The following is a 21,770-nucleotide window of genomic DNA, read 5'->3' as shown; positions in this document are numbered from 1 at the left end:
AAGAAAATTGCCACTGTTGCATTGAAAAACAGGTGAAATTCCTACAACTTACACCATACGGTGGGGGGGCCAAAATGAACCGGAATTTTGTAATAAAAAATTGTGTATTAATTTTTACGTGTTACAAATTTCATCTCCTTCAAAGTACTGTCCATTTGATGCAATGCACCTGTCTAAACATGTTTTCAACTTTTCGAAGAAGTCCTGAAACTCTTGCAAAGTGATGCCTTGAGGGGGCATTTAAAAACAACTTGGGCTTATCAGGGAAGATATTTCTGGTGTCAGGATCACTGTGCAGGATGGAAAGGAGGGAATGTAGTGTGTGTCGGATTTTGTTGAGGTGGGGGTGATATTGGGTGACAAGTACAGGGGGATTGGTGGTAGTTTCTTGGTGGATATCCACATTGCCACTGGAAAATTCACCCTCTATCCCAAAGGAACCTGCTACAGCTCTAATCTCATTTACATCCTCACCTGCAATATCTGTGGGAGCTTTTACCTGGGGGAAACATCCACAGCTCTCAACCTCCACATACACAACCACCACTGTTGCTGTTCACACCAACCACCACAATATTCTCTTCAATTGTGTGGTATTATTATCTGCAAATTCTATTGCAATTCGAAGATTTAAATATATCAATGCTGTGAAAAATGTTGTAACTAGGTGGAAGGGCAAAAAATAAGAGACATTAAGAAGATATTTCTTAATAAAATTAACATATAAATGCAAATACATCATATATTTACACATTCATACAAAGGCTGTCGCAGAGAAGGTGAAACTAATTCCTGTATAGGAAAACAGCGACCTCCATTGGCTAGCAAATGTACTAGGGTGAAAATTTGGTTCATTAGCTGCCGATTGAGACCAAAATGAGTGCAATAGGTCAAAAAGTCGTGACTGCGTAGCAGTAAAAAGACAAACATGTACATGGACCCCTTCAAGAATCATTAAAATGAAACAAAAAAATTACAAACCACAATTTTTTTATTCAGAATCAGCCATATCGAGTAGACATACATCTTTTTCAAAATAGGCACCATTGACAGCTAAGCAAGTGTCCATACGCTCCTGCCACTTTGTGAATGTCGTTGAAAATTTGTCGTCAGGTAGCAAACTGAAGAAAACTTGCGCTGCGGTGATCACTTCTCTACTTCCACGTAAAGTGGACTTTAAAAGTGGAAATAGCCAAAAGTCGCAGGGTGCAAGGTCCAGGCTGTATGCTGGATGCAGGAAAATTTCTACTTTTATCTTCGTCGTGTAATCCTGAAAGCTCGCACAGTATGCGGGCATGCGTTATCGTGGTGCAAATGCATGTTCTTCAAATGCGGCCTCTTTTTTGCTACGTGCTGGCGCAGTGTCTCAATGACTCCTTGATAATACTGTGGCTCTACTCAGTCTGTCTTGATCGGCATATGCCTGTTGAAACATTGCATATGTTTCCGCAGCACTTTTCCCTAAACTCCAACAAAATTTTATGGCATGTCGCTGTTCACATCGTGAGAAGCAATTTTATACACAAAAACCTGGAGGGGTTAACGGAACACGCTCCACGTAAATCAACACAGCTGCTCACTAACGTGGTTTCAAAACATGTGACAACTTGCTACGACACAGAATGAGTCATCCTACACGACGCGACTAGTGCCGAAACCATAGGCAGTGTTGCCAAGCCAGGAAAAAATCTGTCTCACCTTCCCCGCGACAGCCTTTGTATATTGTACTTTGTGGTAGCTGACAAAAGAAGATGAGAAATTGAGAACATTTCGGGCTAATTTCTGTGCCTCAGTGCAAAATTGCTAAAAACGTATTTTTGAGAAATATTGAAAATTAATAATTGTGTTTAAAACCTGCACCATTCTAAAATTTCATAACGATCGGACTACCCATTTTTGGTTTACAGAATTTCAAAGATAGCGACCGTTTGCAAAACTCAAAAAAACCGGACCTTTTTCTTTTCTCACAATAAAAAGTAGAAGGCATATTCGAAAAAAAAAAAAAAAATTGGTTAGCATAGGTTAACGGAGAAATGAATAAACTAAATTTTGAAGTAACTCGTTTTAATGTAGGTCTACTGGTTAATTTTTCATTGGAGTCCAAATTCGAGTATCTATAATTTTTAATCCGATAGTAGGTCAGAGCTAGTCAGATGGGTGAGATTTTCAGGTGCCACACGTCTGTATTTTGGAACATTCCTGCAATATTATCTCTCATTTCTCATGTGGCACTGGTGAATATTTCCAAGGTGGTGCATTCATCGATGAAAAAGCTTGACCTGCCATGCACATTGACGAAGAATGCAAGTCCAGCAGTCATTTCAGGCTGCTTTTCCCCCTCCTCCCACGAGTTGTCTGCAGCTCTTAGGATAAGGAAACAAGTCAAGGTCAATTTCAAACAACATCCAAGCACTTGTGCTTATTCTCTTCTCACGTATCCAAGTGTAAGGGAAATCTCAATAGCAAAACAAGCTTTGCATGTTGGGTAGCGTCTGTCACGTGCGGAGTAACAATGGCATGCTTGGTGGAGGGGAGGGCAGAGGTCAAGTGCTTTTGTATATCATTCAAGCATGGTGTGGTGGTGTCTATTTTTAGATCAGACCAACTTGCGAGCGGTAGAGCACTCGTGAAGGGAATGGCAACACAGGGAATAAAATGAGTGCAACAAACATATTCTTTGGATGATTTTCTTCAATTTTTCACGGTTCCCAGAGAAAAGGTGGTTGCTTCGACAGGGTTGTTATATTCGGGGTCGTAGAATCGAGAGCAGACTGTATTTATAAATTAAATGACGCATATTGCGTATGCAGTTAGGACAGGAACTACAAGGAATAAACTGTCCCAAATAAATCAGGACATCTGGTAGCCTTACATCATATTTATAGAACTACAATTACTAAATGTTACAGACTGCAGACTCTCTCCAGAAACAGCCCACTCATTTACGCAATGACAAAACCGAATTTGTTGCAAAATCTAAAGAAATCATCAATATTGTTTTCGTAGGTTTTTATAAGTTCACATTATAATATTTCATGGCTCGAAGGAGGGGAGGGGTGCATGGCACCCTTGCCCCCCTCCCCCTGCACTCAAGGTTTTGTGGGCTGGTGCCTTGTCATGGAGAAGCCACCACTCCTTACTTTGCCACAATGTACAGACTTTCCCAGGTACCTGTCAATCACCTGTCAGGTAGAGTGTCAATTACCTGCCAGGAGACTCCACACGGAAGAATTCCTGACAGCAAATGTCTCTGATAAGGACTGACACCTTCATGTTGTTATGTGTATGGACCCTGTACTTCGAGTGTATATATAAGATGATGTTTCAATTTTTATATCAATTTATTGTGAATCTTTGTCTTAAGAAGACCCTGTTAGAGGGTGGGAACATTACATTTATAGTGTATTTTTTTTATACAATAAATTTTGCCTTGATCAGCATTTTGAGTATTTTATGGTAATACACACATATTATTCTGCTTACAAACAATTTATGAATTTCCCCTTGACCAAACACGAGACTGAATGAGAGCAGTTGATTAAAAAACAAACCAAAATCCTAATTTTAATTTCAACATCCAAATGCATAGCTACTGCAGGGTGCTTCATAAGAACAAACGAACATAAAAAAATCTTGCACTTACTCTCGATTTTGGCATATCTGGACCTTCAGGCATGGACTGGATTTCAGATTCATAAGCCGAGCTGTCTTCTGGCTCGTCTTCTTCACACGTGAGTCCATCCTCGCACTTTCCTTCTTGATTCATCTCAAGGCCACCCTCTTCATGCTCTTCACTCCAGTGATCTTCATCATTTCCCAAATCTATTGCCTCCGCATGGAGGCTTCCCAGTAATGACTTCTTCAGAGACGCAAGCTCCGGAATACCACACTGGCCTCCTGTAGTGGCCAGTGCAAGGAGTTTTGACATAGTTGGCTGGAAGACCCACGATCCAAACCCTGGAAGAAGAAAACAGTGGTGTTACAATTTCAATGTTGGTGTACGCTACATCAAAATACATTTTAAGCATAATTTACAATTGGAACAGGTTGAGCAGTGCTTTAGTAGACACATGCATATTTCAATGAAGAGGTTTTCTTGGGATATCAACCACGTGATTTCCGGATAGGCTTCTGAGCTTTTGAGAGATAACATCACTCTCATCTTCAGGGATTAAAGCTCAGAAGTCTATCGGGGAAATCACCGGAAAATCTCTACATCATTTGCTGTCAGAAAAGCTTGAAGAATTACTTTACATGCATATTTTGTTTTTGACAGAAAGACAAAATGTAAAATAACACTGTAATGTTTGTTTTTCAAGTTCTTGAAAGGTGTGAGGTACATTTCCCTACCATGTTTTGTCACAAAATGATACGAAATTAACTGTACAGGTGAAATTAACTCTTAAACATGAAATTTAGGTATTTTATTTAACGCCACAATATTTTCTGAAGTATGAATTATCCTGCAAGGCAAAATCAAGAAAAATTTATTAATTCTGTTGTAAAAATGAGAGAAACAAGCCATGCCACCTCCCCCCTCTCCCTCCATTGTGTTTAGCATCCCAAAGATTTCACTCTTTAACCACTTTATTTATTCTGTAATAGTAGAAAGCAAGATCAAAATTATGTTATGGATTTGCAGTGCTCAGGAAGTTATTTTCTATTATTCTCGCCCAACAAATACTGCTGATATGCATCCCATGTGACGGAAGGTGCATGCTCAAATTCCTCCAGAGTTGCACTGCTTTTCTTGATGTTGCGGAACATTACATTACAAAGTGAAAAATCGTGTGAAATGCCCTTCAAACTTTTATACATGGTTTTGCTCATTCCTTCTTTACTTTTTATAAAAGAACTTCAAAATATGTACTTTTTCTTTCTGTGACTAATGTAACATTTATACGAGACACATTCAGGACCTTCCAAATAGCAGTTAGCAGCACAAGATTTCTTCCATTAAGGAATTTACACACTCCATGTATGTCATTATTTGGCCAGTAATACATGATTATATTTTTCCTTGTGTTTTCTTTCATCCACAGTACCATAAAATTCAGAATGTTGCTTCATTTTGTGATGAACTTATTTCACATTAGTGTCGTTATCTTGAATGGAATACTGTTTCCATATTCAGAAACTGCGGGATTTAAGTTTACAAATATATATAACATGATAGGGTTCCATAAACATGAAAAAATGCAAGTGTCCCAAAATCATGGAACGACCCTGTACGGTTTCATGTTGGCTGTCTAAATTATTCCGTGCATAATACGCACCACAGTTTTTGGGGGCAAAAATTTGGAAAAAAGTGTGCATTATACATGAGTAAATACGGTAAAGTACCAATTAATCTGTCCCATCATTATGGTGCACTTTTATTCATGACACTGGAAAAATATTTTCACTTCAAGCAAAATTGTCACTGAATAATGTTCTAACTGCACTGTACATCTCTGAAGTTTAGTTTCCACTGTGAATATAAATGTATTAGAATTGAAATCTTCACAAGCATGATTTTATTTGTATTTAAATTAAATCAAAAGTGCAGCTCTCAACTAATATATACCATACTAGTAGAGCTCCTAAGAACTGTACATAAATCTTTACCTTTCTCCTGCCGAGCTGAAAAGCACTGAAGTGCCGCTTGGCAGTGTTCAGACAGCTGATCGTTTCCGACAGACTCGCAGTCATTAGAAGTGCAAATCAGTGTTTCCGAGGGGTCAGCACTAAGAAACTGCTCCTGCATAAAGCTGCTCGAGCACATCTGAAGCTCGTCTTCCTTCTCACTCACAGGATCTGCTTTTGGGGTGGAGAACTTGCTCTTGCATGCAATTGCCATCATGTAGCTTTTACTGCCTTGGTAGTCAGGTTCAGACTGAAGCACCTGCTTTAAGTAGTGGATGGCACCTGAGTAGTTTCCCTTTGCTGCAAGGACCGTTGCCACAAGATAATTTGTGGCAGGCTATTGAAATAGAAAAGGTTAAAAAATTGAAACATAAAGTACTTCCATATTGATCCTTTTCCTAATATATGGTTTTTACAATAATAATAATGAATACAGAAGGTCGATCCGCGTATGTGTGTCCGATTTTGAACCGTCGCCCCTGTGCACAGAATCAACCGATCCAAGCGGGAGGACGGTTAGAGCCTGTAGTATCGTGGCACTATCACGAGTGTGTCTTGTGTGCATTATGGCTCCACAGGTGAACCATTTTTGGGAGGGGTACGTAGTTGCACTTTTCCACGCCAAATATTCGGTGTCAAAAATTCAGAAACAGTGCAAAGAACATGGATGTGCCTTGAGTTCGACGACCATCAAGAACATAATCAAGCGGCATAAAAACCACGAGGTTCCAGCTATTCAGTCGCCCACCAGGGGGACGAGGAAGGGAGCGTGCACTGCAGTGATGCCACCCGTGTCTCGGAAGCTGCATCGAATGACACTAAAGGAAACCTCCCGACGCAACGTGTGATGGCCACACGACTCCACGTGGTCCAGTCAACTGTGAACCACACCCTGTGTGAGAAATTAAACCTCCGGAAGGATTTAAAAGCCGTGAACATTACCTCAGTGAGGCCTATTGGTGTAAGGTCTCATCACATACATCTCGTTCTACTAAGAACTTTCTGCCACATATGGCGACAGACATCGGCATTCGGGGTATTCCATTTCACGATATACTGGTGAAGTCACCGGATGCGAGTCCCATGAGGCCAACCGATGGTGATTCCGTGTATTTTCATAAGGTAAGTGCTAGTCCAAAATCGGACACATATACGCGGATCGACCTTCTGTATATAGACTCATTTATTTTACATTGCTATTCTGCCACTTTTGGCTAATCACAACAATGGAGATCAATGGTGATATGATAGAGATTGATGAAGGAACAATTACAAACATATCATGTCGAACCCTAAGGTTTCTGGGATCGATTCTGGGGTGCGTGATACCATCGTTCACGACTAACTTGCATTGCCTTGCAGGCCCCTAGGCCCTGCAGAGAGGTACCTTAATGTAACCTGAATGATACACAACACTACGTTTACATCTTCAAGACTGAAGTCGGCATGTCAGTGAATTGGTTTGGTCTCAACAGTCTCGTCGAAAGGAAAGGTGATGGCCTCTCGGCTACCTCGGTTCTCTGTCCTCCACCACTCTCACCAGCTCAAGCAAAAATACCCCGCTTGCTTCTCTCCCATACTATTTATTCTCCTCGTTCCTACGTCATCAAGGCATTCACTTTAAACATTCCTCTCTCGCAATAAGGCGATCAAACTATACTCCGAGGATTACCTTACTACACACACACATTCTCTCCTGAGTTGAGATAGATCCTTTATGGTATACGGACAACACAACATGTGCCCCTGTGAATCCAGATGCAAGAGCCTCGTTAGTCAGCAAAATGCAGTCCAGGGTGTACTACATGGAAAGGAGGTTGACATGTGGGTGTCTTAAGAAAGAGTCACCCCTTATACCACAATTGAAATATCAATTCAATATTGCATGGAACGCTTTCCGACATGAATAGTAATCAAGGGGTCCTGTGTTTGATACCCAGCAGAGACATATAGTGGTTCCAATACCACTTTAAACTGTAGGTCCAATCCCAATTAGCCTCTCTGTGTATAAAGTGGGTTTAAAAACAAACTCAAATCAACCAACCTGACTACACATGTGCACATGATATTTGTAACCCATCCCCAAATAGTTCTATGTCCAAGAACACCCAAGTAGGAAAGAATAAATTATACTTTACTTTGTTAATTTCGAATGTTGCTCTTGTTGTGTCCTGTCCATGAGTATTTGTGATTGTTCTTTCATGAATTTTATCCAATTAATGTCATCCTCATCTTTGTGATTAGCCAAAAGTGCCAGAAAAGTGAAGTAAAATAAGGCAAAATGCATTCCAGTTACCAAGAAGATGGACAAATTTTTGTGGAAGATTTACAATTTTATATTGGAGCAATATATCGGTACCAGCAAAAATGTTATGTCATCCCTCTTCCTATAAGGTAATGAGAATGAGCGAACACATTAAATTTTAAATAAATAAACAGCACAAGCCATAAAATACAGAAAAGCAAAGGAAAAACATATCTAAGGTAAATACTTGTTCATAGAATGTCCTCAAAATTTTCGCAAAGTGCTACTTATGATCATTTTGATATTCAGGTGGACAAATTTCTTTTGGTCAGTGGTAAAAATTGAACGTATGTCAGACCTGTAATTTTACTACAACTAACCAACTACTCCACAGTGGTCCCCTAATTTTTTTTACTAATTTTTGCTCCACTTAGGTTAATATTTCCAACTTCAAATTTGACAAACTTCTGGATTACATTGCCTTATAAATACAGGGTAAATATAAATGATTCATTGGGTTTTAAAGTGAAATATTTTCAAAACTATTAATATAATATGTGTGTGCTAATCTTGAAACAAAAGAACATATCTGAGACTTAAATTTCTCATATTTGTAACCTTGGAACCTGCCGACAGATGGCAGCACAAACCTAATTTCCAAAATGGCATTTATGCAGCAGAAAGCATTCCATGTTTTGGAATATGAGAAGTGTTTTTCTGTTGTTACCATACAGCGTGCATTCCGGAGACAGTTTGCAACTGTGCCGCCAGGTCACCAAAGCATTCTGCGATTGCATCGACAGGTTAAGGAAACTGGCTGCCTGTGTAAACATAAAAGCACAGGACATCCAAGCGTTTCTGATGAAACAGTGCTGAAGATGACTTAGTGCTTTTTCCATGGCCTCCTAGATCTCCTGACTAACGGTTTGTGATTTTTTCCATTGGGGGCATGTGAAAGAGACAGTGTATGTGCCACCACTACCAACAACTTTGGTTGAGCTGCAGGATCGCATTACAGCTGCATTTACGACCATTAGTAGGGATATGCTCGAGCGTGTGTGGGGCGAACTAGACTATCGCATAGACATGTCGTGTGATGAAAGGAAGCCACATTGAACATTTGTGAAAGTACATCTGAACCTTGGGACAGTTTCCGTTTATTTTCATGTATCATTCTTTATTGTATGTGTTATATATTTTTAATGCAGCCCTTTCAAACCCGATGAATCATTTATAATTACCTTGTACAGTGAAACCTTGATTTTCCATTTGTCAGTACCCCCTTAGACTTAAAATGCACGAAAATATAAATTCCTGGAAAATTGTTGCTTTATTGGAATCATGAAAATTGAATGTATAATGCAGGAAAAGTTCTTCACAGTCCTCCATGTTATCACAATAAAAATCACTACAGTAATTTGTAACAAAGTGAAATTTAAACAATGTATGTTGTAGAGGTGTGCTTCATAGTTATAGTTCCAATACATTGGTCTTCCTCAGGAAGCAGCAGAAAATTCATCATGTATTAAAAATTAGAATATTCAAGTTAAAAAGGTAGAAAGGATGAAACCAGGACAAGATATGTCAGTGTCATTCAGAATAAATCTTACTCCATCAGCCAGATGCTGTTTCTCTCGCAGATCCATTCCATTCACATTCAAAACGATGCTTACCCAACTTGGAACACTTCAACATTTTAATACCAAGTCATTTTACCTGAACCAATACATATGCTGATGTATCGATATTAGTGATATTGGTATCTGAATTTATTTAGTGATACTAGCCTATGCTTTTTGGAGTTTCAACATTTTACAGAGTCCATAAAATGTCATGCAACACTTTTGTAGTGTAAATATTAAATATTAAGAAATGGATGTTGTCATTAAACGACAGCTATTTTAAGATTCTGATGTAAATTTTGAATATTTTAAAGCAAAACTGTGGTAAATTGATGCATATAATTGCAATTGAATACTTACATATTGTTTTTAATTAATATTTTGATTTTTTTTTTAATTGTTACAATTTCCAAGCATTGCTATTGCTGGAAATTAGTATGAGTATCTTGACTGGTTTGGAACTGCTTCAAAGTGGTATCAGCTTAGACCTAGATTTCAAACTACTACTATAGGGTGTCCGAAAAGTAATGCAACTGAGATTTTGAACATATAACTCTTGTACGAACAGTGATAGAGACATGAAACTACTTGTCTATGTACTAAACATTAAACAAGAAAATCATGCTCTACATGAACATTCAGTATACGGAAAAAGTTACTACGGTGTAAACAAGTAAAAACAAACTTGGATAAAATACTGCTGTAGTCACTCGCAAAGTATTCAATGGGAGTTGATGGTCTGTGTGGATATTTATCGAACTTATAAATGATTTTTTTTTTTTTTATCTTATGCATTACAAACGGACTCTGGGGTTAATTACACATGTTCATAAAAAAAAGGTTGTTCGAAACTATGAGGTGTACTAGCAATATTGGTCATTTCAGAGGGCAGTACCAGGTGTGCCCAACATCTGGGTGTTATTCAATGAATACTCAGTTGAAAAGAAAGATTTGAAATTTAACATACAAAAAGGTAGTTCGGTTAGTTTCTTGTATCTATCACTTATTGTACAAAAGTTATGTACATTCAAAATCTGTTACGTGACTTTTCGGACACCCTAAAAAAGGTATGTTGGTTGAATTTAATTTTTTTACAAACCAATGCAAGAAAATGTAATATCTGGGAACATACAACTGAAGTTCCACTGTAGCCAAAACCTGCAGCAAATAAATTGATGATTAAGTTTCCAAATGGAACAAAACTTAAAAAAATTAACAATAACATGGAAACAAAGAGTGAATACATACCTCCACGTTGTTGATGGATAAGGCTTCCATTGCTATTTTCAGTGCATCATCTGGTTGGCCAAGTTTGAAAATGAGTGAACCTAAATTAACCAGAACCACGTCCCTTACATCGTGAGGCACATAGTGTAAAGCATGGCGTAGACATTCCAAACCGTTCAGCATGTTCCCATGGACTCTCCAGTACAGTCCTGCTAAGGTGTACAGCAACCAACTGGGTCCTACCTTCTGTAAAGTTAAGAAAGCTATGTCAGAATTCAAAGAACACTTACAGTCTTTTCACACCAATAACCTCAATGTCAGGAATTGGTCTTATCAACATTGTTTAAATTGGAATCTAAAAGAAAAGAAAAGGGGGAGGGAGGGATAGAGCGAGGGAGAGAGAGAGGGAGGGATAAAGAGAGAGGGAGGGATAGAGAGAGAGGGAGGGATAGAGAGAGAGGGAGGGATAGAGAGAGAGAATCATCAAATTTTGCATTGGACAACATATATTTAAGCTTCAGCAGATAGTTGTTTTCAAATGAGCCCATTTTAACCTTTTGCCGCCCAAGGCCTTTTTTACATGTAAGCCTCTCGTTCCTGAGCCGATTTTGAGCAAAATGCAGAGTTTCAATTAAATGAGTGTAGATCGGAGGCTAATTGCCCTAGAGAGATGAGTGATATACCATTGTTCACGGAATGAACCAGAGATACAGACTACAAGAAATTTCTGCAAATTCGGCATATATGTGGCAGGGGGGACGGGGTTAACTCTCAAAATTCCAAAATTTCGGAAAAGAATAAATTTGTTCCCCCCCCCCTCCCCTCAAGCAAAAAGTACATGACAGTGTCGACATGCACATGGAAATGATCGCTAACATGTAAGGAACACAAAATTTTGCATTATTATCATATGACCAATGTAACTTGAGTTATACTTCCAAAAGGAATTGTCGGTATGCCACTGATTCAAGCTTCAAAATGCAGCAGTACCTTGAAATGACTTTAGCTCAGAAACTATTTGCCCTGGAGATATGAACGGTATATCATTGTACGCAGAATGAATCACAGATTCAGACGATATATAATTTATGCACATTCGGCGCACATATGGAGAGGAAATCCCCTGATTTTTTTCTTTAAATGGGGTTTCTCCTCCCGCCCCCCGAAAAAAAGGATATGAAAAGTTCAAAATGCACATAGAAATTATCGCTGACATGTAAGGAACACAAAAATATTTGCATTATTATCAATGACCAATGTAACTTGAGTTGTACCCCCAAAAGGAATGGTCGGCACTGATTCAAGCTTCAAAATGCAGCAGTACCTTGAAATGGCTTTAGCTCAGAGACTATTTGCCCTGGAGATATGAACGATATACCGTTGTACGCAGAATGAATCACAAATTCAGAAGATATATAATTTATGCACATTCGGCGTATATATGGAGGGGGAAAGGGGGTAAATCCCCTGAAAATACTTTTTTTTAAAAAAATGGGAAAATAGAAGTTATAATGTAAAAACTACGACCTTGACACAGCATCTCGATTGAGACGCTTGGGACAGTGAGGGTTAGATTTGGGTATCTCGTTCGAGATGCTTGGGCGGCAAAAGGTTAATTATGAGCTTCCGAACATTTCTTGAAAAACTACAGCTGATAATTCAGTTAGTCTTTTTTTAATTTTTGTTTTTTATACATGTGAAGGTATGATATTCTGGAATGACAAAGCTATCTACATGTAAATACTGCTGATATCTTTAACAAATGCATTTTAAAAATGTCAATTTTTTACCTCTGATAATTACACAACGTAACATGTTACTCTTCAACCACTGGTTTCTGCAGATACTAGGTTGAATCAAAAAGTAAGTTCCGACCCTTGTTCCTGTACTAAGAGAGATAAATTAATCACGCTTGGTGGCAACACTGTCTGGAATGTTTTCTTCACACCCCAGAAGCAGTCATGCTCCAGCTAGTTTAGTATGAGAGTAGTCACAGTGTGAGTATGGCACGTCGTATTAAGTTGGCATCCAACATTGAGGTGCGCTCCATTGTCCGATTTTTGTGGGCACAAAGGCATAATCGGAGTGAAATCCATCCCCAAATTGTCGAGGTGTATGGTGAGAAAGCAATGTTGCGCCCCATGATCGCAAAATGGTGCCAGATGTTCGAAGAGGGAAGATCGAACATGAACGACGAACCGTGTGTCAGGCGGCCTGCAACTGTGAACACTATCCACAACACGGTGCGTGTGAATGCAATCATTGTTGCTAACAGTCACGTGAAAATTAAAGAGATTGCAAGTGAACTGAACATATCCTATGGTAGTGCGTCTATGCTGATTTGTGATCAGATGGGTTATGGTAAACTGTGCTCTCGCTGGGTGCCGCACTTGTTAACTGACGAGCACAAAAATCAACGTTTTGATGCTGCGCTGTCATTTCTTCGGTGTTATTCCATGGATGGTCAGCAGATTCTCCAATACACTCCCGAGACATACAGGGCATCCATGGAATGGAGACACAAGGATTCGCCACCACCAAGGAAAGACAAAATCTGTCCAACGGTTCGAAAGGTCATGCTGACGAACTTCTTCGATTCCGAAGGTTTGTTTACAGTGTTTACAGCCCCAATGAACAACAATCAATGCCGCAACATACTGTGGGACCTTAAAGAAGCTGAGAAAAGCCATTAAAGATTGAAAGCCCGGAAGATTGAGTGATGGGGTTGTTGTTCTTCACGACAACGCTACCCCCATACAGCTGGTGTCACACAGGATTTACTGCAGAAATTCAAGTGGGAGTGTGATCTCACCCTCCCTATAGACCTGATTTGGCACCCTGTGACTACCACCTTTTTAGTCCTCTCAAACAAGACCTAGGGGGTCAGTGTTTCGCGTCAGATGAGGAAGTGCAGGAAGCAGTCTCAAAGTGGTTCAAAGAAATTGGATGGAATTTTTACACACAAGGAATCGAAAAACTGGTCACATGATACAAAAAGTGCTTGGAACACCTTGGTGACTATGTCGAAAAAGTTACATGTTCATGCATTTTCGTCGAATAATTTTTTTGTTTCTCATGTGTTTTTTTTTTTACAGGGGGGTGTAACTTACTTTTTGATTCACTCACGTATGTCTTACTTTCACATTTTGAAGTAATAGTAATAATAATAATAATATTAACAGTAATAATAATAACAACAACACTTCTTCACACTGTGTGACAATAGGGATCCAGCAATTTCCTTTCATTTTTTCCAAAATTGGGGGACAGGGATTATGTCCTCGAAGAATGGTCTTCTGTTCTGCTTCTCTGCAAATATGGTCCTTCCGGCATCCATAGAACCAAAGATAGAAGTGTTTTTCCAATATTTTTTTTTGTACGATGGCAACACTGCTTTTCTTATACACTGTTACTATTTTTTCCCCCCAACAAGTATTTGCCTATTTTCAATGTTATTTTACATGGTTGTAGGCCTGTACCACTGGTACATGCTACATTTTTCATTCACTTTGGTCAATTGTAGAGGCACAGGAGGATGCTGAGTATGAATTTTTGTGTAACATTTTGATTTTCTTCCTCTTTATGTAAGTTTTATTATTGGGATGTAAAATATATAAATTTCATCTCCCCTCCCCCAAAAAAAGATTTCATTTCTCTATAACAATCTTGCTAATTTTTTTTGTACATCTCATCAAGAGCACATGTGAAAAGTTCCCATCTGGAAAGGTAACACGCAGGGGAGACTCCTATGCACTGAAGATTAATGACACTAATACCAAAAATCAAGAACAAGCAACATAGGTACCTCAAATTTGGAGGGAAAAAAATTCACTACACATGCGTAACCAGCAGACTGATGTAACATGATGCTACTGAGAAAAGGTTCATTTCCAAGTGACACTTGTAACTTGTCGTTTCAGTATGGAAGCTCCCTAAAATACTACTGTAGAAATTTGGGAGAAGTATATATGACTAAATAGTGTGGGCGAGTGTGAAGGAGCAAAATACAATACAATAAAAACTTGAAAAAACATAAAAAAAATATAAAAGCTCCCAAAAATGGAAAATAAAAGCAATAAATTCTGGAAATGGAAAAATTGACTACATATTCGCCCGCTGAATACTATGCTGCTGTTATGTCCATTTGCGCTAATTTTCCAGGAGAGCTGATTGAAGTTTGACATAACGTGGATTTTGAAAACGCTACGACGTTTGTGCAAACATTTTGTTAATGTTGATAATTCACACTACTTGACAGCCACACACAGAACATGATGCTTTGAGGAACATGGTAATGTCATCAACTTATTTCTGACGAAAAGTGGATACGACAAAACAGCATTCAGCCGGCGATAACTACAAGGTTGGAAAAAAAAATCACCCAACTTGCAAGACCTTATTATTGTAGAATCCACAGAGACAAAGACATACCTTATTAAGAGCTGTGAGTATTCTCTGTCCAATTTCTGCCTCCACAGTTTTCTCGCTGTTCACATACTTCATGAGGTGGTGCCTGAGGGAAAGGTCTGGAATCTCAGTCGACAGCTTCTCCCTTTCTCTCATGGAAAGAAGGTCATCGTACGGCTCTAACTTGGCTAAAAGCTTCTCGCAAACAGGTGGGTACCATGGTAGAGGGTGTTCTGCTTCAAAATCCAGTCCTATCAGCTCATTCAGGTACATGTGGACTCTGAAATTAATATAAATTAAAAAATGATCATATTGTAATATCACTGGTGTATTTCCAGCATCCAGGAGTGTCACGATTCTCATTAAACTTATCATTGTATGGTGTTTTGTCTCACTCAGTTTTTTTAGTAGAAATTACGGATGGAATAGATTAATCGGTACTCTATCATTATCAGCCGATATAGGTATATCAGTGTATTGGTTTATCAGTAAAATTACCGATTATTTTACTGATACGATGTAACGATAAATATCTTATAATTTAGTGCAAAATTCTGCAATTTTCTTATAATATGTATGGATAATCTCCATGTCCTACTTATTAAAAAAGTAAGTGTCTAAATATGCAACTTTTTTTGCATTGCAGTCACCTGGAAACAGACATTTATTAAAAGGGTCAATGAACCATTCAGGTTCTTCAAGAACCATTTGGAATTTTATATCGAATCAGTAGAATATCTGTTATCGGTATTGGCAAATTTTATATTGGTACTTTATCAGTATCAGCCAAAATTTCTTAACGGCTCATTGCTAGTAGAAACACAGTAGAACTTATTCCAGTTGTAAGAAAAGGCATGTTTGTTAAAAACTACACAAAACAAACAGTATGATAAAATACACTTTAAAAGTCTGCCCAAGCTTTCGACTACATCCCAGGGTCATTACAAGAGCTGGTAGAGTAAGAACCGGCTTGTTGTGGTTGTGTCAGAAGAGGATAAATTTTTCAACATCTTCCTTCAGACACAGCAAGTAGCAACATAAAAACGTCGGCTCTGTCTTCCTCTCTATCTCTCTACAAGTCCTGACGATGACTCCGGAATGGAGTCTAAAGCTTGGACAGACTGTTATGGCGCTGCTTATTTGTTTTGTGTGATGTTTAACAAACTGTTGCCTGAAAATGTCACAAAAGACATGTTGTTGAGTATTTATTTTCTTCTACATGAACATCTGTTGCGCCAATTAGCGTTTAAAAAAAAATACAGCAAAACCTCCATTTTATGCTTAAACTTAAAATGCAAGAAAATGTAAAATCCAGCAACATACATTCAGGATTCCACTACATATGAAAAAAACAAATGTGACTATCAAACTTTTCCAGACTTTTGTATTAAATAAAATCCCTTGACTTTTCCATGCCTTTTTTCAGTCATCAGTTATGAGTGTGGGAGCATAGGCACATTGAACAGTACACTCATGTGATTGGTTGGTTCAAGCACTTGCTGTGATGGGTACAAAGCACCACCATGTGGGGAAATCACAACAATTTCATCCTACATAAATTAATGTTCGTACAGATACGAATGCAGTTTCTTGCCTATAGTGATAACTGCTTTTTGTCTATTTCTATTTAGAGAATTTTTAGTGTTGAGCCAATATGACTTTGAACCAATGTCAATACCAATGACAAAGCTTCCACACTTGCAGAACACACTGTATTTTAGATCCATACCACAAATAATTTAAAGGTTCAAATGTACTTTGTATACATGAATTATACAGTTGTAATTATGTATGAGAATGTTCTACAGGGTGAGTCAAAAGTCCCTGACAACCCCTTATAAAATGAAAGGGAGTGTAGATTACAGCAATTGGTCATGGTAGTAATATGTTAGACCTAGGGGGAAACTTTTTGGTGCATGTCATGAAAACGTCCGCCATCTTGGATCCAACTTCATTTCTTTAAATGGGAAGGGGCCATGTGGAGTATAGGCTAGAATTTCAACAGGAATGCAGTGGTGAAGTCAGATTTATGAAAACTTTAATGATAAGGAAGTTATGGGCATATGAAAGTGATAATTACGTATCATTTGCAGGTGCTGAACCATGCCATTGACCAAGGCCGAACAAATCCAGATCATCAAGCTGGGGAGGCAGAAGTGCCCGTGCTGTAGCTCATGATTTCAACGAACGGAACCCTCAATGGAACCCAGTGTTGCAAGTTAGTATCCCAATTGCTGACCAGGTACAAAGAGAGCAGTACAGTCCAGGACAGGCCACGATCTGGTAGGCCCAGAACTGCCACTGACGAAGGAACAGCTACAGCAGTGCTAGCATCGTTTGCCAAGTCTCCGCAGCGAAGCACATGTCGAATGTCTGTGCAATGAAGTGCAAGCCAGAGTTCCATTTTCAGGGTGTTAAAGATGGTTCAGTGGCAACCGTACAAGCTGCAGCTGCAGCACCATCTCTCTGAGGATGACCCGGATAGGAGAATGCAGTTTTGTGAACGGGCTGTGGAGCAAATTCACCAGGACCCACACTTTGGACTGCATATTCTGCATTTCGATGAAGCAAATGTTTATGTGAATGCGAAAGTGAATAAACAGAACATGAGGTATTGGTCCTCCAAGAACCCATTGTGGAGAGATCCGAGCAATATGGTTGGTGCCGGGAAGGTATGGTGTGGGCTGGAATCTGAGGGACACGTATCATTGGCCCATTCTTCATTCATGACAATTTAAATGCCGAGAGTTGATTGATTGTTTGATTTAGTTTATTTTACTTCGTGTTTTGTGCCTCTTGGCTAATTTTCGAAAATGGGGATGGGTGATGAAATGATGAAATTGATGAATGGACATTCACAAACAAGCACGCCCGAACGGGATTCGAACCCGGGACACTTGGCGTCGCAGCACAATGTGCTAAGCACTCGGCCACAGGGTCTGGCTAAATACAGAGGGCTACTTGCAATTGTTACAAGAACACATTTTTCTGTCAGTCTTAACGGAGGATGGCAGCTTCCCATCATATTTTCAGCAGGATGGGGCACCACTTCATTATGGGCGACAGGCTCGCACTATCTGGACCTCCAGTTCCCAGGTCGATGGATTGGTCGACGTGGGCCAGTGGAATGGCCTCCCCAATCACCAGATTTGAACAAACTCTATTTTTACCTGTGGGGTCATTTGAAGTCAATCGTGTATGCTGAAAAGATTCGGGATGTGGGTGACTTGGAGCAACGCATCCTGGATGCCTGTGCACAAATCACACCTGAGATATTGCTCTGTGTCCACATAGCATGGAAGAACCATCTCAACATGTGCATAGCACAAGAAGGACAGCATATTGAATACATTGTGTAACTTTCATATGCCCATAACTTCCTAATCATTAAATTTTTCATAAATCTGACTTCACCACTGCATTCCTGTTGAAATTCTAGCCTATACTCCACATGGCCCCTTCCCATTTAAAGAAATGAAGTTGGAGCCAAGATGGCGGACGTTTTCATGACACGCACCAAAAAGTTTCCGCCCTAGGCCTAACATATTACTACAGTGACCAATTGCTGCAATCTACACTCCCTTTCATTTTATAAGGGGTGGTCAGGGACTTTTGACTCACACTGTATAGAAGTGTTGTATTTTGGATACTTTAGGCTGTAGATACCACTGTAAAAATAAATTATTTCTATTATTACATTCCTAATCTCTATGTATACTTCTCAGGATATCGGCAGGTATTCTTTGTGCATATTTCTCAAGATATTCCCAGACATAATCTTTGTGCATACTGTTAAGGATATCGCAGATATAATCCTTATGCATACTTCTCAGCCTCCCCAGTCGTGCCATTGCCTTGTAATCAAGGGATCCCGAGTTTGATATCTGGTGGAGGCACATAGTGGTTTCAATACCACTTTAAACTGTAGGTCCAATTCAAATTAGCCTATCTGTGTATAAAGTGGACTTAAAGCAAAACTCAAACAAAATGATTGATTGATTGATTTGGATTATTTTACTTTGCTTTTCTGCCACTTTTGGCTAATCGCGATGATGAGGATGAGTAATGATATGATGAAATTGATGAAGGGACACTCAAAACACCCATGCCCAGGCCAGGATTCGAACCCGGACCCCTGGCATCATAGCATGCTGTGCTCAACAAACCCACCACAGACACCGGCAGAAGTTAAACTCATACTTTTCAGGATACGTCAACAGCAAGAACTGTTTTAGATTGTAGCTCCAATCAAAAAATTAAAAACTCCAAATGATAGAACTGGTAACTTACTCATAGCCCTTATCCTCTGGAGGCAAAAATACTGTAGGAAATTCATTAATTTGGGGAAACGAAGAAAGATGAGTTTGGCATTCCTCGTGAGATGGCCACTCCTCGTGCTCATACATTGTGGTCTTCTTTGCTGGAAATTCAGAGAACTTGGGCGGTTTTGTGGGCTGGTGGTAATGACTCATGTTTGGGTTTGCAGGGCTGGACTTCCCCCTTTTAGTCACCTGGTCACTTATTTTCTTGGCCTGAATGAAAACAAAGAAACAAGTATGTCAGTTACATTTATATTTTCAGTAAGACTAATCAGAACTAATATAATTTACTAGGGATGGGACCAATTAATAGGTACTCTATCGGTATCGGCCGATATAGGCATATCGGTGTATCAGTTTATCGGTAAAATTACCGATTATTTTACTGATCCAATATATCGATAAATATTTGATAATTTAGTGCAAAATTCTGCCATTTTGTTGTAATTTTTATGGATAATCTCCATGCCCTACTTTCTAAAAAAGTAAATGTCTAAATATGCAATTTATCTTGCACTGCAGTCACCTCGAAACACACATTTATTAAGGAGGTCAATGAACCTCTCAAGTTCTTCAAGGACCATTTCTAATTTTGCATCGGATCGGTAGAATATTGGTTATCGGTATCGGTATCGGCCAAAATTTCATATCAACACATCCCTATAATTTACCATAATACCAATATTTGCCTGTGCCTTTAGTTTCAAAGGAATCTACCAGGCCATGACTGAATTGAAGTCAATGTTCCTTAAGGCTCGGCTGGACCTATAGCTGCTACCAAATTTTCATTTCCTTTCAAAAACGCTATGATATTCCCAAATTTGAAAAATTATATCAGCTTAGAATTCCTTCTAGAGCATTGCCATGAATTTTCGTGTGGTTTGCTTTGACTGTTAACTAAATATTCTCAATAGCTTTGTGTTTATGTAAGTCTATTGAACTACAGATAATATCTACATAACAGCAACAACAAACCACACAAAAATTCATGGTAATACTGTAGAATAAATTCTAAGCTGATGTAATTTTCAAGATTTGGGAATATGATAGTGTTTTTTTCTAAAAGAAATTTTGAAAACATCTGCCCTGGTGGTAGCCAAAGCTCCAGCTGAGCATTAAAGCAAGAAGGAAGGTCAGTACAGAGATCACAAATGGCAAAAAAAGAAAATCTAAGACAGGCACAAATTGAAAAACCATTCATTATTACAAGAGGCACATATTTTTGGTAAATAAAAAAAGCAAAATTTCGGTACAAAAACAGAGTCAATTTTGGGTTCAAAAGCGTTAAATAAAATAAAATTTTGTTGCGATAACGGCGAAAAATTGAACCAAAAGTGGTATATAGAATGAAATTTTGGTTTTGAGTTTTTGTTTTAGTCCACTTATGCACAAATAGGGTAATTGGACTGGACCTACAGTTTAAAGTGTGATCCAAACCAATGTGTGCTACCTGGTGCTACTGGGTAGAAGAATGGTTTGGACTTTTAACCACGGTACTCGTTCAATCTCCATCTTTAGTGTAGTGTATTTTATTATGGAGTCCGATGTTGGTAGGGTCTAAATGCAGGATGTGTTTGGAGAACACAGTCGGTATGGATGGTAATGCCTGGAAGGATTATTTATCAGTAAATAAGATTCCATCCTATCTAGTAGTCTGTGTGTATATGTAATATTTAGAGGCATGCATATTTAGTTTTAGATGAAAACACGAAATGTGAAACACACTGTAATGTTTATTTTTCATGTTTCTGAAAGGTGTGAGGTGCATTTTCCTACCCTGTTTTGTCACGAAATAATGGGAAATGAACTGCAAAATGTGAAATAGACTCTTAAACATGAAATTTAGAGTTTATTTACCTACGCGATTCTTTCTGAAGTTTGAATTACCCTGTGAATTATGCAAATCCTGCTGTAAATATTTGAGCAGAAAGAATGGACCTCTTTATACAGGAATAAACTTAATACTCTGGTAACTACATATACAGGGTGGCTCAATAAGTCACTTAACACCCTCAGTGCAAGGCCACTGCGGCATGGAATTTGAAATTGGTGATGACCAATCGTTATCTGGCCAAGGGGGAACCACATTGACGCCACCCACACAGTCGGCGGCCATCTTGATGTCCGCCATCTTGAATTCAACTTCAGAATTTTAAATGGGAAGGGGGTTGTGCGACATATCAAAATGGGCTAGAATTTCACGAGAAATGCAATGGTGAAGGTTTTTTCGACATATCTTTAACCAGTAAAAAGTTATGACTGAATTCTTGTACCAATTTGCTCCTTTTCGAGGTGTTAGAAAAATGCCTTAAAATTTGTTTAGCG

General features: G+C 38.8%; 1 protein-coding gene across 1 annotated transcript in view; it reads right to left on the bottom strand.

Moving 5' to 3' along the window:
• Positions 1–21,770, bottom strand: part of LOC145997249 (tetratricopeptide repeat protein 17) — a 164,778-nt gene that overhangs the window by 35,463 nt on the left and 107,545 nt on the right. The window contains exons 9-13 of the mRNA XM_083134092.1: positions 19,417–19,658; positions 15,151–15,406; positions 10,741–10,965; positions 5,608–5,962; positions 3,644–3,957 (exon numbers count right to left, since the gene is read on the bottom strand). Of these exons, the coding sequence (XP_082990218.1) occupies positions 3,644–3,957; positions 5,608–5,962; positions 10,741–10,965; positions 15,151–15,406; positions 19,417–19,658 (1,392 nt within the window). The remainder of the gene's footprint in view (positions 1–3,643; positions 3,958–5,607; positions 5,963–10,740; positions 10,966–15,150; positions 15,407–19,416; positions 19,659–21,770) is intronic.

This window comes from Lepisma saccharinum, chromosome 13, assembly GCF_977018435.1.
Source record: "Lepisma saccharinum chromosome 13, izLepSacc3.1, whole genome shotgun sequence".
Taxonomy (NCBI): Eukaryota; Metazoa; Arthropoda; class Insecta; order Zygentoma; family Lepismatidae; genus Lepisma; species Lepisma saccharinum.
This window is presented reverse-complemented; position numbering and strand designations above follow the sequence as displayed.